This window comes from Mercenaria mercenaria, chromosome 12 (genome assembly GCF_021730395.1).
Source record: "Mercenaria mercenaria strain notata chromosome 12, MADL_Memer_1, whole genome shotgun sequence".
In the NCBI taxonomy this organism is placed as follows: domain Eukaryota; kingdom Metazoa; phylum Mollusca; class Bivalvia; order Venerida; family Veneridae; genus Mercenaria; species Mercenaria mercenaria.
Window position 1 is genome coordinate 35,887,680 of NC_069372.1, and position 15,568 is coordinate 35,903,247.

Consider the following 15,568-nt stretch of genomic DNA (forward strand, 5'->3'; position numbering starts at 1 on the left):
CTCATAAAAATATTCCAGCAAATAATGGCTACTTAAAAATAGTTCAAATAAAGAAAATGCACAGAATTACGTACTTTCAAAATAAAAGCTATTATTTTTGCGCGGTAATTGACACGTAACGTCATGACGTCAATGACGTCATTTTATGGCAACAATGTTTTGAAGTGTTTCTGCGGCAATTTATTCATTATTTCTACATTATTAAACCCTAAAGCATCAGATCGGAGACAGGTTCATGATTTTCTTTCAGAAGAATGGATAATACAAACACATTTAGTTTGTCGTAAACGTCGTCGTAAATCGTCACGTTAGCTTCCGGTTGGGCATACAGATATTAAGGTAACCTACCTCCTTAAGCACACGTATGCGCTAATAACCACTCGCACAACACTTACGCGCACACGTGCACCTTTTGCTGTCACTAAGTCTATGCATTCTATGGTATAAAAGGGGAAAACAAAATGGAACATCCTATCAACAATTGTCCCGTTTTTCCCCGAATGGTCTTTGACACGAAGTCATATAATAAGCATCATGAGCATACGTGATGAGAAATTTATACCGTTTAGTCTACAGCAGCATGTTTCCATTCAAATAAGTCTGAACTATTTCAAAACGTCACAGGATGACCAAAAATCTTACTTTTATTTTCAAGCATATTTAACTCACTGCGGAGCCATTAAATTATGTTTTGCATCTCTATGCAAATACTGTAGACAGCTCAAAGTGAAAACAGTATGACTAACGTAATGATTTCTATTCTCTCTCGGGTCATGTTAATGAACATCTTGACCGTTTTGAAAATAAATATATAAGACGCAGTACAAGACAACGTCTTTTTCGTGAGCATTTTTGTTATAAATCTAAGAGATACAGCATGAACTATGTGCTTGAATAATTTAAACAGGAAATTGTAAAACAGTAGAATAACGGAAACACGTCGCTGGATGAAGTACTGTAAAATCATTTAATTTCGTGGGTTGAAAAAAGTTCATGGTTTTGGTCAAAACAGCAATTTCGTGGGGATATGAATTCGTGGATTTCAACTTTTTAACATAAAACGAATGGGAATTTTACTTGTTCGCTGGTACGAAGTCCACGAAAATTTGTTCCCCGCGAATATTAATGAGTTCACAGTAATTCTGACATCTTCTGTTTGAAAACTACTATTTTTAAGTAGGTCGTTGCTCTTGTAACGTAGGTTCAGCACTCTTTGTCGATTGAAAACATGGTCAACATCGATACAAGTTGTTCTCCATTGTTTATTCACGGTTACAAGGCTAGTGTGATAGAATGGAAACTTACAGATATGGGATCCATCAGGTCACAGTAAAATTAAAGTAGAAATTTAATGTACTAGTTATACCAAAACTTCATGCCGCTGTCATTTTCCTTCTAAACTGATCAAAATATCTCCGCGACCTCAAAACAATTCAGCCTTTTTTCTTGCAAACATTTTTGCTCACACATGCGCATGCACCCATTTCCGTCATACAGAAGTTCGTGTTGTACTTTTTCTCTAACATGAACAATCAAATTTACGACATATGCACATGCAAGTAAATTGCTTTCGATGATTGGGGGACGAGGCACATGTCCTCGGCCTCTCGCTCCCATCCCCAACGCTCCAAAGGATTTAGCCTCGGTATGATTACCCTTGTGGTTACATCACAGCAGTTACGATATGTCTAACACATATTTAGGTTTGTAGCTTTCGTTTGGATGTGTTAACACGAAGTTAAGTGATACTGACTTGGAGGTTTTCCTTAGACTAGTTTTGTTCAGTGTTGTTATATTTTCTGGTCCTTTGGGATCATGGAGTCCACTCAATGTTCATCGGTAGTAGAGTTCCGCTTAAGCCGGTGCTAGGGGGCGTGAGAGGTGTTGCACATTCCACTACCTCTCATGAACAGACTATTTTGCTTGGTTGCATTTTATGCTTCCAACGGATCTTCTTACAGATTTTATTGATAGTATATGCTAATTATAGAATATATATTAATCTAGTAGCCATTCTACAGTTTAGTCCGTACGGTTTCTCCCAAGCATCTAGTGCATCTGTTTTTATTCATGTCTATACATAACTAAAGAGCTAACTCGCCATTTGCCAGTTTACCATGCAGTGAATTACTTGAAAGTATTTTTAGATGAGCATTAATGTTGTTCACAACATATCAGAATTTCAAAATTGTGGAATCACAGAAAGATATAATGATATTTGTTTAAATGCCACATCCTATACATTTTTGTATATCTAAAAGACGAAAAAAAGAACACATAAAAGTTGTTCTTCGAAAACGGACACATATTATATAAATAAGATTCTAACATGGCTCGATTTGTTTTCCAGTTAAACAAAGAAGGATATCAAGCTCTATATATTCTGCGATAAACAACGGTTGATGCGCGGACCGGTAAGAGAGCAGTATGACGTCAGTTTTGACGTCAAATTGCCACATGACGTCCGATACATTACTCCTCGGCTAAATGAAATCCAGCATAATATTTATTAAAATATGTCAATAAACATGTCAGAATAAAAACAATCAAGGCCTTCTTGTGATTTATCGTCTAATTTACCACGGTTCATCGTTCAGATGCTTCAGTATTTAACCACTCGGGCTAACGCCTTCGTGGTTCAATTCCTACGCATGTGAACTCTGAACCGTGGTAAATCAGACGATAAACCACTCGATGGCCTTGATTATTTGTTAAATACAGAGGTTTAGAGTTTTGTTTTTTTTACATACCACATCAATTATCAATATCTTTCTACAAAATGTTTTTCATTTGTTTGTAAAAATAATATATGTGTACATTTTATGAATTTTCAAAAATGGATAGGAGTCTTAAGATGATTGAATTGGATTAATGTCAATGTTTGATTTTGTTGAAATTTTGAAACGTTTTTAACAACACATTGCTCTTAGCATGCGCTAAATTTCAAGAAAGTGCTTGCAGTTGATTTTAAATTATTGACTACTGGTTGGGAACCATTTTCCGGACACATTTTCATATTTTGGCTCCATTATTCCCTAAAAATAATATTTGACATAAATGAAGCCCACACTGCACAAACTTCAGCTCCTTCTGCATCCGAAGTTGTAATCAGCATCGCGTTGTGACGTAAAACATGAGTTCTATGGGGCCTAAAATGGGGTCACTAAAAGAAGTTATTTTTCCTGTAAGGTAAACCAGTATCCGGATAAATATTTTGACGGTATTTTGCTGTTAATTTGATATCAAAATAAGTAATTAAACTATTTTTACACATGTCTTTATCATTCATCTCTTTAAAAATGCACACGAAACATAACCTGACGTTCAATAGCAGCTACGAAAGCAAACCGAAGTTGACAATAAAAATCTCGAATTTCGTCTAAGGCGGATTCTTGATAAATCCAATAGATATAGAATAAAATTAGTGCAAAAATCGACAGCCCTGCATTTTATGTAACTATTATCGTGAAATTATAAGTAGCACATGTTATCAGCGGACAATCAATATGAAGTTTAATTATTTCTTCCCCACTTGGTACCTCGGCAAGTGTGAACTACTGCGCATGCGCAATGCTATCTTCATGCCCCGTTAAGACAGAAAGTTGTTTTGTAAACACAGGTGTGTTATCATAAAAACACTAACATAAAACAGTTTTGTAATATAGTGGTTGGTTGTAGACATGAAGAACAAACACCTAAATGATCTAGATGAAACAATAACAGGAATAACAACGAAATAAAGCGGATATTACATGTGTCCGGAAACTGGTCCTGTCCGGAAACAAGTTCCCAACCAGTAGTGTAAGAATTTTTTGTTCGGTATATGTGAATATTCAGACATGTTGCTATATATAGTAAGCCTTAGCTACTAGTATGGCTACCGACTAGATAAACTTTTTTTTTCTCAACATTTTCTGTTATATAGTTATATATTCTGGCTCTTGAGAAGGAAGGGACATAGGCTAATTATACAAAATTTGAATAGATTCAGTAGTTATCTCCCGTGAACTAAACAACCGTCTGATCACAGACTACTTTAGTACTCAAGCACATACATTTTCTATTATGGCCTGCATTTGTTACCACACTCTGACCGATTTGTACAGGTCATACAGGATTTAATAGTTCGCCTTTACATTGCAGTGGATATTTGTTATGAAATAACTATACCTGTAGGCTGTACAGGCTAAGAGGTAAATATAACATTTTTGCCACTCATGCATGTGGAAAATCATTACCCATGTAAAAAGTAGATTTAGTTCGCTGTTATCAACACATTTTTGTCTCGTTACTGAAGGATTTGTCCGTTTAAAGGTAAGTCATTTTTATCTGAAAATACCTTACTGTTTATATATATTTTCAATTATAATAATTAAACAGGTGGATAAGTTTTTACCTTAGATGAAATGATTCGTAGATGATACTTTTTTTTTTATATAATTTATTTCCATTTCCACATCCAAAGTATCATACATTCATCACAAACATTGATTTTATGTGCCAACAAAGGTATTTACATAGAATATCAAGCGTAGCTGGAAAAATAATTCTACCTACATAAACAAGATTTTTTGAAAGTGTACATGTCTATTCAAAAAAGAAGTAAATTTACCTATATAAACCAGCATTGTTTGAAAGTGTATAAGTGTACATGTCTAAGCAAATAAACATTGTTCATTATCTTCAAGTAATATCATCTTGTATTCATATGGAAACCATTCTAAAAAGATAAACTAGTAATATATTAACAGTGAAAAGACCGTACACATGATCAGTTTTTCAAATGCTGTTTGAGTAACTTATCAGTAAATAAACTTAACTTGCAATGTTTGAGTCTACATTAATATCGTTAATAATTGTATTATAATTTGTTATCCTTGCTCGAAAGAAAAAGAAACGAGTACGAAAATAACAAGGACAAATTGACAAGTAGGTTCCAGAAATCCAATTACACACAATAAATTAGCGGCTTAATAAGCATACATAGTTACCTTGCTTAGCTTAACTGCAAGGTTTTTTATCATTAACATGATAATTGATCTAGGGGAGAAAACTCTAACAGATACTTTTCGTTGGAGATTGCAGAGTTGCATATCTTCTCTAAAATAACTTATTCAACAAGTAATATGTGAAAAAAAAAAGGAGAAAAAATGTAGTTTAAAAAGTACAAGGTCAGAATGGAAAAGAGTCAGTAAAAATATCCATTAATGAAAAGCTAAAACGTTTCATAGATAGCATGTAATTCAGACCTAAGTTAATTTTTTACTGAGAAATAAAAACAGAAAAAGAAAAAAAAAAGACAACAGGCGCAGTCACTATGAAGCCCCATACCCACGTGTTACACTTCACCATCTACAAATAGAGTCCTAAAACTTTTCCATTTTTTATCAAAGCTATTCATGTTTTGGGTTTTTTTAGCAACATACTTCTCAGTTTTCAAATGTATTCTTAAACTATTAATAAACATTTGTATGGTAGGAACCGCCTCCTTAAATTTACTCTGATAAATAGTGTATTTTCCAAGCAGCATTAATAATAGAGTAGCTGCACTGAAATTTGAGTTACCTAATAAAATATCTGATATTGACCAGTCAATATCTGCATTAGGACATTTTCTTTTTATCCATCTTTTGACTTCTTCCCAAAATGTTAGTGAAATTTGACAGTCTACAAATAGATGCTCTATAGTTTCTGAGTGATTGTGACATAGAGTACAGAGATTATCATTTCGTAGATGATACTTAATCAATACAGAGGTTCATACAGTTCTCTCTTTGTGATGGGCCTCCAGCCTGAAATAAAACAAATATCTGTATGTCTAGGTAATAGTTAACGACTTCTCCCATATTTGGAAGAAAAAAATCAAACAACATCAGATCATTTAGAAAGAAAGAGTTTTTGCATGAAAATTGAACAGCTTATAAAACCTTTCACTTGAACTCGACGGGTCAGACACAATTTGTTCGAGTTATCGGTAATTCGAACCATCTGTCAATAAACATTATTTAGGAATGTGCCGGAACGTGACGGCGAGTTCGAGTAAAGAGTGGTGCTCGAATTATCCGAGTTCAAGCAAATAAGGTGCGACTGTATATTACTCTACAAAACGATTTTCATTTGACTGATATAAATTATGCACTTTGTCATTTTACTGATATAAGTTATGCACTTTGTCATTTTACTGATATAAATTATGCACTATGTCATTTTACTGATATAAGTTATGCACTATGTCATTTTACTGATACATGCACTAAAGGGGTTCGACACAATGATCTGTATAGAAATGAGGTAGAATTATCATTCAAATATAATACCTATTATTATTAGCATTTTAGATTTAATATGAAAAGGGAAATACCCCTGATAACACCAAGCTTTTATAGACATGTAATTTAATGCTAATTATTAATAATACATAGTATGTACCCATGCAGTCATCCGGGACATTGTGTTAAAAATATGTATTAGACAGGTACATTATTTCTAAAGCTGATGTTTGTTTATCAAATATTTCTGTGACGCCAAAAAAAGTATTAGTTACTTGTAACTTAAAAACTGTTCATTCAGAGACGGCATCTAAATTTTGAGGAATCCTGTCAGAACAAACATTGTCTCCTGTTTAAACTAGCATAAATGCTAAAAGACAATCAAATGTTTATTGAAACGGTTTTATTTTGTTCATTTGAACAATTTGATATTTGAAATACTTCAAACAAGAAACAGTTTTACATAAAAGTTAGCTTAAGAACTGTAATAAAGGAAGTTATTTTTCAAACTTTGAAATAAATTCTACTACTGAACATGGCTTATAAAATACATAGGTGTCACTATGGTGTCATTTCTGCTATGATGTCATGTCGTGTTGGTGTCCCCATAAGAACGACAACACGACAGCTCAATAAACTTTTTTTTCGTGTTGTTGTTATTTTTGTTCGTGTTGATGCCCCTACCAGTACGAGAACACGACAAAAGTAGAGCGACGACACGACAGTTTTATCATCAGTCTATCGCGTTGGCACACTACTTTGTCGTGTTCTTGTGCTGGCTCGGACGCTAAACGAACGCACGACAAAATTCCATTCTGTCGTGTTGGTTGTCTTACTTTCATACTGATGGGAGCACATCTTGACAACACGATGACACGGCAACTTATTTTGTCGTTATTTGGCGTTCTGGTTTGTTTATATTAATTTATTTTAACCCGATTGTGATGAGAGCTTTAAGCTTATTTGAACCACACTCCGCTTCCTGGAGAAAAAAAACAGTTCTGGTGTCATATGAGAGGTCGTGGTCGTGACCCTCGGATTGAGCGACCGGCACCTTAACCACTAGACCACCGCTCCTCTTGGCGTTCTGGTTGATATGTGCAGAAGCGTATATGTCACCCTAATTACTGAGTTCTTTATATGTATTATTTAACTGCACATGTTAAGAGGAAAGCGAAGAAACAACGAAATGATTTGCCATGTTCTCATGTTATCGTTTTTCGTGAGTTCGATTCCAAATCAGCGTTTTCTTCAAAACTGTATTTCATTTCTTATTCTGCTGCGAAGATTAATCATACTTGTCTTTTCTTAAATAAAATATATCATTTTAATATAAAATAAGTACACATATTTAAATACACTTTGATATAGGTTTTATTTTGTAATGCACATAGAACAAATCAAAAGGAAACAAATTCACGATATATTATGTAATGCAAAAATAGTTGTAAAAGGCCATTTTCGCAGGATGCAAGGTCCAAATATCTACAAAATAATCACATTTCTAACTTTGGGAGTATATTTTGTTTTGTACTATAATGCTACTGTTTGTTCATTTACATTCATTTAAAAATAAAAAAACGCCAAAATAGTGTACGAAACAATTTTGTAAAGGTTTGAAATTGTTAACATATAATGTTGTTTCCAACTAGCTAATTTTTGTTGAAGGAGTTCAGCACGAAATTAGCGTACGATGAGTTCTGATGAATACGAGTACGAAACTACCACGACAACTACACACACCAGTTCAAGGTATGTCACTTTCTTTCAGAACATTTTTTTTCACATATAGTAAATTTGTTTGTTTGTTTTGGGTTTAACACGCCATTTTTCAACAGTATTTCAGTTATGCTACGGGCAATTAACCTAACCAGTGTTCCTTGATTCTGTACCTGTATAAAACCTGTTCTCCACAAGTAACTGCCAACTTCCCACATGAATCAGAGGTGGACGACGAATGATTTCAGACACAATATCTTTTATCAAATCGTCACGGAAAACACAGAGCCCGCCTGGGGATCGAACTCTCGACCCCGCGATCCGCATATCTGCGCTCTTCCTATTGAGCTAAGCGGATGGGCTACATAATTAATTTACACTTATAACACGTACAATATATATGAGCGTAATCAATACAAGGACACACGAGGACACAAACATTACGAAGAAGGTTTTATACCTATTTATAAAACCTATTTATTCTTTTGTCTTTTCGTACATATACATTTTTGTATACAGAATATATCTCGATTCCCTGAAAAAATCCAGGTCAAAGATTTGAAAACTAGTCTTATCGGCTGAGTCTGAGTCGAACTCTGAAAATGCCCAATAAGCTCTTTTGATTGCAGTTTTTATCAACGTGAGATTTGAACCCGTGGCATACGGATCAAACCACCGGCATTGACATTTTCCTTTTATGACATGTTTCAAATTTTCATTTTAAAATTATTATAAGTTACATGTACTTTGACAATATTTTTCCAGTAATAGACGGTACCAATCCGGGGAGACTCGAACTCGTTTTGTCGTTATTGGTGTGGCAACTGCTGTCTTCCTTATAGTTATAGTTCTTGTTGTCGTTGCTGTTGTTGTCCAGCAAAAGAAAAAGGCAAATGGTAAATTTCTTAACTCTAGTTTCATTAATTATAGTTGAGGTCACCTTGAAATTATGATTACACTACCTTAAATGAAAAGTGTTCGTGGTTTTCATATGTAACGTATATTTTGTAACACAATATTTTATCTGACTTGCCGTTCACCGACTATGCTTGGGGTGTAATTTTCCTTCACACGAAGAAGCTGTCTCGTAAGTTTTTACAGAAGTTCGGCGGTTCTGCCCAGGTGTTCAAGCGCTCCTGAAATTGTGCAAGAGGTGCACCCGCGTTCTACCATTACAGTCAAATGCTGGAAAGTCGCTGTATGATCAAAAATGGTGCCGATGTCAAAAATATTAGCATAACTAAAACTAAAAAGCTTTTTTCTATTTAAAGTGATATATACAATGACATGAACATTTTTTTTAAAAAAGTTACAATATCTTGGTACACTGTTCCACCTAATCTAAAGTGAAGCTTATGATAATTCCAACATTTTATTATACATAACACATATATGATCTGCTTTAACCCAGGTGCAAAGAAAGTAAATTGTAGGACAAAAAATAGCCTTCCAGTTTCTCTCATGAAAAACAAAAAATGTTGTTTTTTTCTGTTTCTCTGTATTTTGTTAATAGAAGAAAACTGGCTGGTTATCATAATAAAAATTTGTCCAGTCTTCTCAGTGGCGTCAAAAGGCGACCTGACCAGGACTCGAACTTACACAGACAAGGAGCAAGTGATTTTGAAGTCAGTGATCTAAAGTCATGTTTCGAAATAAGTGATATTTTAGCGGCCCGAAATGGGCAGTTACATATCATACATAGTGTCTCTTTTCTTAATAGACAGACGATTTATTAGCATAAGATTCTTTCTTTTTTCCAGAAAACAAAGAAACGAAAGATGGTAAGTTTATAATATATACAGTTAAGCAGATTCTTCCGTATGTATGCATTTTTAAACGGTACAATTCGAGAATAATGGATATGGTATTGATGTACTATGTTGCAGATCAAGTTATATAGTTTACAAATTTCAAAAAAAAAAATGTCATTAATCATTGACGTCATGCAGGTGTTGAAGTTGATTGTTTATGCCGTTAAAAATCTCTTTGTGTTTGATACAATTTCATTTATCCAATTAGAAACAACACGTTTTCAAATATTAGGAACTCCAGCGACTGATATGCATATCATGTTTAAATGCTGATATTGCACTGCAAGTTGGAGGAGCGCAACTTAAACAAAATGATTAAGGTAGTGGATCGCCGGGGTAATTTATTTTTTATTACGTTTTGCAGATATTGGCATTTTCCGACTAGTACGGGTCCACTACCTTAAACACAGTTTATCTACTCTCATGAAGTTAGGACTTTTAGCTTAATTGTTTATGTTTCTCATGGTGGTATCGCTATGCATGTAAGTACGTTAAACTCTTTAATTGTTCAATTCCAGAGTGCGGACCATACAACCTTCCAGATGGTTTTAACTTTTCCATGTTGTCTCCGACAGTCATCTCGAGAAGTTTTAATTGCCGTAAGTTTCAAATACAAGTGATTTAAACACGTCGTTTAAGCCTTGACTATAAATTACCAATGTGAATAAACACCTTAGTTGAAAGTACAGAAATGCATACTTATCTACATGATTATACACTTATTTCTAAGTCATTGTCGTGAGGTCTGCATTGGTGAAACTACAGTTATGTCCAATGTCTTGATCCATAAAACAGTGTTTATGTCGTTATCATTAAGTCTTGATTAGAAAACCGATAGTTACGCATAGTGTTCATATAATTATTTTGAAGTCTTTTTCGGTTAAACTGTAGTTATGTCGTATTATGTTTTTGTCGTTATCTTTAAATTTTGGTTTGTAAAACGATAGTTATATCCAGTTTTCATGTCGTTATCTTGAAGTCCTGATCGGTAAAACTGTATTTATTTCCTATACAAAGCCGATGAATGCTTCTCCTCCAAAGAACATATAAGTCTACAAACGTTTTTAACATAATTAGGAAAAATATGAACTTCCATTATTTTATTTTTCAGCTTTAAAGGGCGATTGTTGGACAGGTGAACAATGTTATCAGTGTCTCAAACTTGAAACATGGAAAGTAGGAAATATCAACTATATACCCGTGTGCTGTGAGAATTGTTTGGTACGTGGCCTTTATGTTTCAAACAGTGAGTGTAGATGTCGGAAATGAAAGAACGAACAAGGGAGATAATAGCGCTCACATACTTCAGCAAACGCGAGGAAATCTTCAGTGATTTTACATAGGATAATCGTATATCAGTATTCATGTAGTCAACGTATACATACGCATTTGGAGTCCAATTGCATCTACCCATACTACCATTCCTTTTGAATTATACTAACCTCAAAGGCGGAGCTATGACTAGATCGAAACGGTTACTTAAGGAAAACCAGTGTAGATCACGTGTCATGATAATTGATATACATGCGTCTGATTGGATTTGCTCATTGCTTATTCAGGACATGTTGAACCTTTTTCCATTGTTTTAGAACGTTCCTGTTCCGACAGATGCTTGAAGCGTACACTCGATTTATAACTTTTTGTACAATAAGAAATGAATCTCAGTTCGCATAATTTTCTTTTGTGTATGAAATATATCAGCTGTGGTTAAAATAGGAAACACACATATTAAACACATCCAGTTACTGTATTCTGATAAGGCCATTGTACTGTCGCGCCGTCGATCCTCGATACTACGATAACAAGTGCGACAGAATGTCAAAAAGATGCGACAGCATGACAACACGATCCGAAAGGATGAAAAAAATGATGCCATAGAACGATAACACGGTGATGTGACGGCACGATAACACGGATATGATTAAAATTCAAGTAGTAAAAGTGAAACGATTAGGTAATTGCACACTTTAAACACACACACACACACACACACACACACACACACACACACAAATATTTCATAGCCAAATGAAAACTGAAAAAAGCAATCCATCCCGTGTACTCTTAAAACACGTAAAGGCATATTACACATTCCAAAATAAAATAGCAAAAGGTTGAAAGTCCCATTGGCATTTCGTCACTTCAAAACGAAACGAATTGTTCGACGTATGGTCTCCGAGATCAAGAAGGTGTAAAATGGTTGACTTTATTTAAATGCAGTTAACCGCTTGTTGCGCTGAGATGACAACTTATACGTTACATTTTATATGTAGTTTTGTACTGCAACATGACATTATTATACTTTATATGTATTTCACTTTTGTCTTATTTATGTAATACAGCTGAGTGAATCAGTGAAGTCTTTATAACACAAATTAAAGATATATATGATGCCCTTACTTTGTTTGTGTGTACCTTAGAGAGTTATTCGTTATTTATCATATACCTGCATGTACTAAGAATGTATCTCTACTGAGCATTTAAGTGAAACATAATGTACTGAAACGCGTCAAAAACACGCATCTGACATAACTCTAACTAACCCAGTTCAGAACATAAATTTTACTCAGACTTAATTGAGAGCAGAGAGCTAAAAGTCCCTCTCTTCTTTAAGAAGAAACGCATAATCAGGTGTGTTTGTCAGGAGTATGAAAGTCACAAAATTACAAAAAAATAATGTTCTCACACGGGCTTTCTCCTGACACACGGAACAGGTCTGTAGAATCCAAAAGTCAAAATAATATTTTTTTTATTTGTTGATGCTTATGAAACAATCTTATGGTTGATGCACCTAACGTTCGTGCATATCAACTTTGAAGTTTTGGTGTTATCCAAAGAGCTCTCTCGTCAAGCCTGATTTGTTACCTGTTTTGAAGCTAACGCTATAATAAAACAAGAATTTGTACGTAATTTGCCTTAACTTATAATTAAACATTTTATTTAAATATTCTCTATAAATTTTGATATAACCTCAAAACGAGTGCTTGCTCAGTGCGATTTAATGTACATGTATAATGATAATGATGTATAATGATACTTTCTGTCAGGTGTGCGCATATTCCTGTGATGATCCACGGGAGGTGGACAAAACTTGTCTTTCTAAATAACTGAAAGGTGCAATATGACTTATACTGTATCCCATTATTAATTAAAGCTAGAAAACAAGTTTATATTTGACTGAAGATCCAATACACAAAATACAAGAAGCAGATCAGTAATTTAGCTGAAGTGTGGTGCTATTTTAAACCAAAACCTAAGCTGTCGGAAAGAATAATTTTATTGATGCAATATATTTTTATATCATACAAATATGGCACTATTGGCACTGTTTCTGAATTGGCTGGCTAAACTGGTTCTTGCCTTGCAAAATCATTGATCAGACGATCTCTTCTGGATGTTTCCTTTCACATGAACCAACAGCTCAACCGCATTTTGTACATGGCTCATAATTTTTACAAGTACCATACGAAAACATTGATAAATATTATCTAAGGGGACGCAGATTTTGTAATTAGAAAAAAAGTGGGTGGGGTATGATATCATTTATCTGCAAAAAAGTACAAGGTTTCAAAACATGAAATGGATACTGTTACGCTTTTTATTAGCAGACAAAGAAGTTGCGTAACTAAATCAAGATCAAAAAGTTCAAATAAGAAAGTTATTGTTGATATACATTTATTTACATATGAACAATCAAAATAACAATGAATGATTATTTTTGAAAATAATATCAACTATACCTTGGAAAATATTTATCAATATCCTACAAAAACTAATTTAAAGAAAAAAAGTTAAATAAAGTTAAATAAGTTCACTGTCTTTATTTATATTTTTCATACTGTAAGCTAAAACACAGTATTTTATTTCTTTATAAAGTTGTTGTTGAGTTTAACGTCGCACGGACACAATTATAGGTCATATGGCGATTTTCCAGCTTTGATGGTGGAGGAAGACCCCAGGTGCACCTCCGTGCATTATTTCATCACGAGCTGGCACCTGGGTAGAACCTTCCGTAAGGCAGCTGGATGGCTTCCTCACATGAAGAATTCAACGCCCCGAGTGAGGCTCGAACCCACATAGGTCAGGTTGTTTACAAAGTAATGCATATGAAAAAATATGGTAGTCAAGAACGTCTATGTTCCAAAAATAAAAGACTAAATTCCCCTTAATACATTAACCATAGATGGGTAAAGAAATTGTGTTACATGAAGTAAGGGCCTAGAGAGGATTCAGTTCGATATTTACGAAAAACAACGCACTGAAATTTCAAAACACATAAAACCAACTTCAGGATAGGCATTTACTTGTATGTTAAAATAAATCTGTAAAAAAGATCTTTTGGAAGCAAAGAATGGAACCAAGATGAATAATAGCAAAGGTCAATCCATCATTATTCAGAAAACGGAGTTGTTCTACCTAGGAAATTTATCAGAAACTATATCAACTAACTTCCCTGCATAATCAAAATTGTTCCATATAAAGTGACTTTTAATGTAGGACAAGAGGTAATTAAATGAAAACTTCGTACTTTCGCATTATACAGATACAACCTAGGATCAAGGTGAATCGTTATTGTAAAAATTAAAAGCTATTATGACATTTAGCAATTATGTCATTTATTTTTGTAAATATTGCTAAGCACTTCCTTAACTTCATTTCTCGAACATTCTACCTGTTAAATTCTTTATTTATCTAAACATTATCAAAACGTTTATGACTTTTTTGTTAGTTTAGTTATTAGTTAGTTTGAATAGGCAACATTCCATCATTTAAATTAGAAAAAAATGCAATACCATTTTTAAAACATCATGTAAGTTTTAACGTAAGATTGTGTACTTTGTAAGAGTTTACATGGGGTAACACTCACGCCTTGCTTTTAAATTTTGAAGTTAGATTTTCCTTAATGATTAAACATTAATTAGTGCAATATAGGGAGAAAACAAGGGCTATGGTAGAAAGAAAGAAATCATCCTTTTTCTCAGTAAAGATGGCATTTTCAAGCTTCATGTAATTTTATTCCATTGGGTATCTATTTCTGACAATTTTGTAGCATTTTTAATGAAATAATTGCATATTAAACCGAATTATGCGTGTATCCTATCCCATAGTTTAGCTGTCAATTTTCATAGTTGTCACATGTCAGACAAAAAATCAGAGAGATTCCCGCGCTCATGTGCTGTTAAAATATCTTTTTATATATGCGCGTTCCGTGGCAAAGCGTAAACGTATAACGGCTCCAAAACGGATAATTCGAAAGAAAATGACGTCAACGTGAAAACCAACTCAGACATCCCTACGCATATCAAATTTTTTTCATGGAAATGACGTTGAGGGAAAATGTATTATATTCATTTATTAGTTATTTTACGCATTTTATACTAGAATAGCGTAACGAATGTATGTTTCGTGTTATAACATCTGCATAATCACTCAGAATACGTTGGTACCCTCACCCTACCGGGCTCGGGCACCAACCAATCCCTCGGGATTCTGCAGATGTCATACTGAACAGGACAAAATGCGTTATCCCTACATTTATGAACATAAGGTGAGTAATTCTTATTCAAAATGTGTCTGGCAATGTACTACAACTCTCACAAGTTTGTTTATTCTAAATAGAATATATAGCATTCTTCTCATGTGCTTTATCGGATAGCTCATGCTGCGACCGGTATATGAATATTGTATATAGAACGCAATTTACTTATTTAATTCAAAATTGATAATCTACTTCTGGTAATATACTGGTATGTTGTATCAGCAAAGACT

The 15,568-nt window shown here is 34.0% G+C and overlaps 1 protein-coding gene across 1 annotated transcript; it reads left to right on the forward strand.

The window, feature by feature from the left end:
- Positions 1-3,128: 3,128 nt before the first annotated feature.
- LOC128547315 (uncharacterized) lies at positions 3,129-12,470 on the forward strand. The gene is made up of 6 exons (XM_053519649.1): positions 3,129-4,193; positions 7,938-8,021; positions 8,754-8,884; positions 9,749-9,769; positions 10,318-10,398; positions 10,911-12,470. Exons 2-6 carry the CDS (start codon positions 7,963-7,965, stop codon positions 11,066-11,068), a joined length of 450 nt encoding a protein of 149 aa, XP_053375624.1. The 5' UTR covers positions 3,129-4,193; positions 7,938-7,962; the 3' UTR covers positions 11,069-12,470.
- The last annotated feature ends 3,098 nt before the right edge of the window (positions 12,471-15,568 follow it).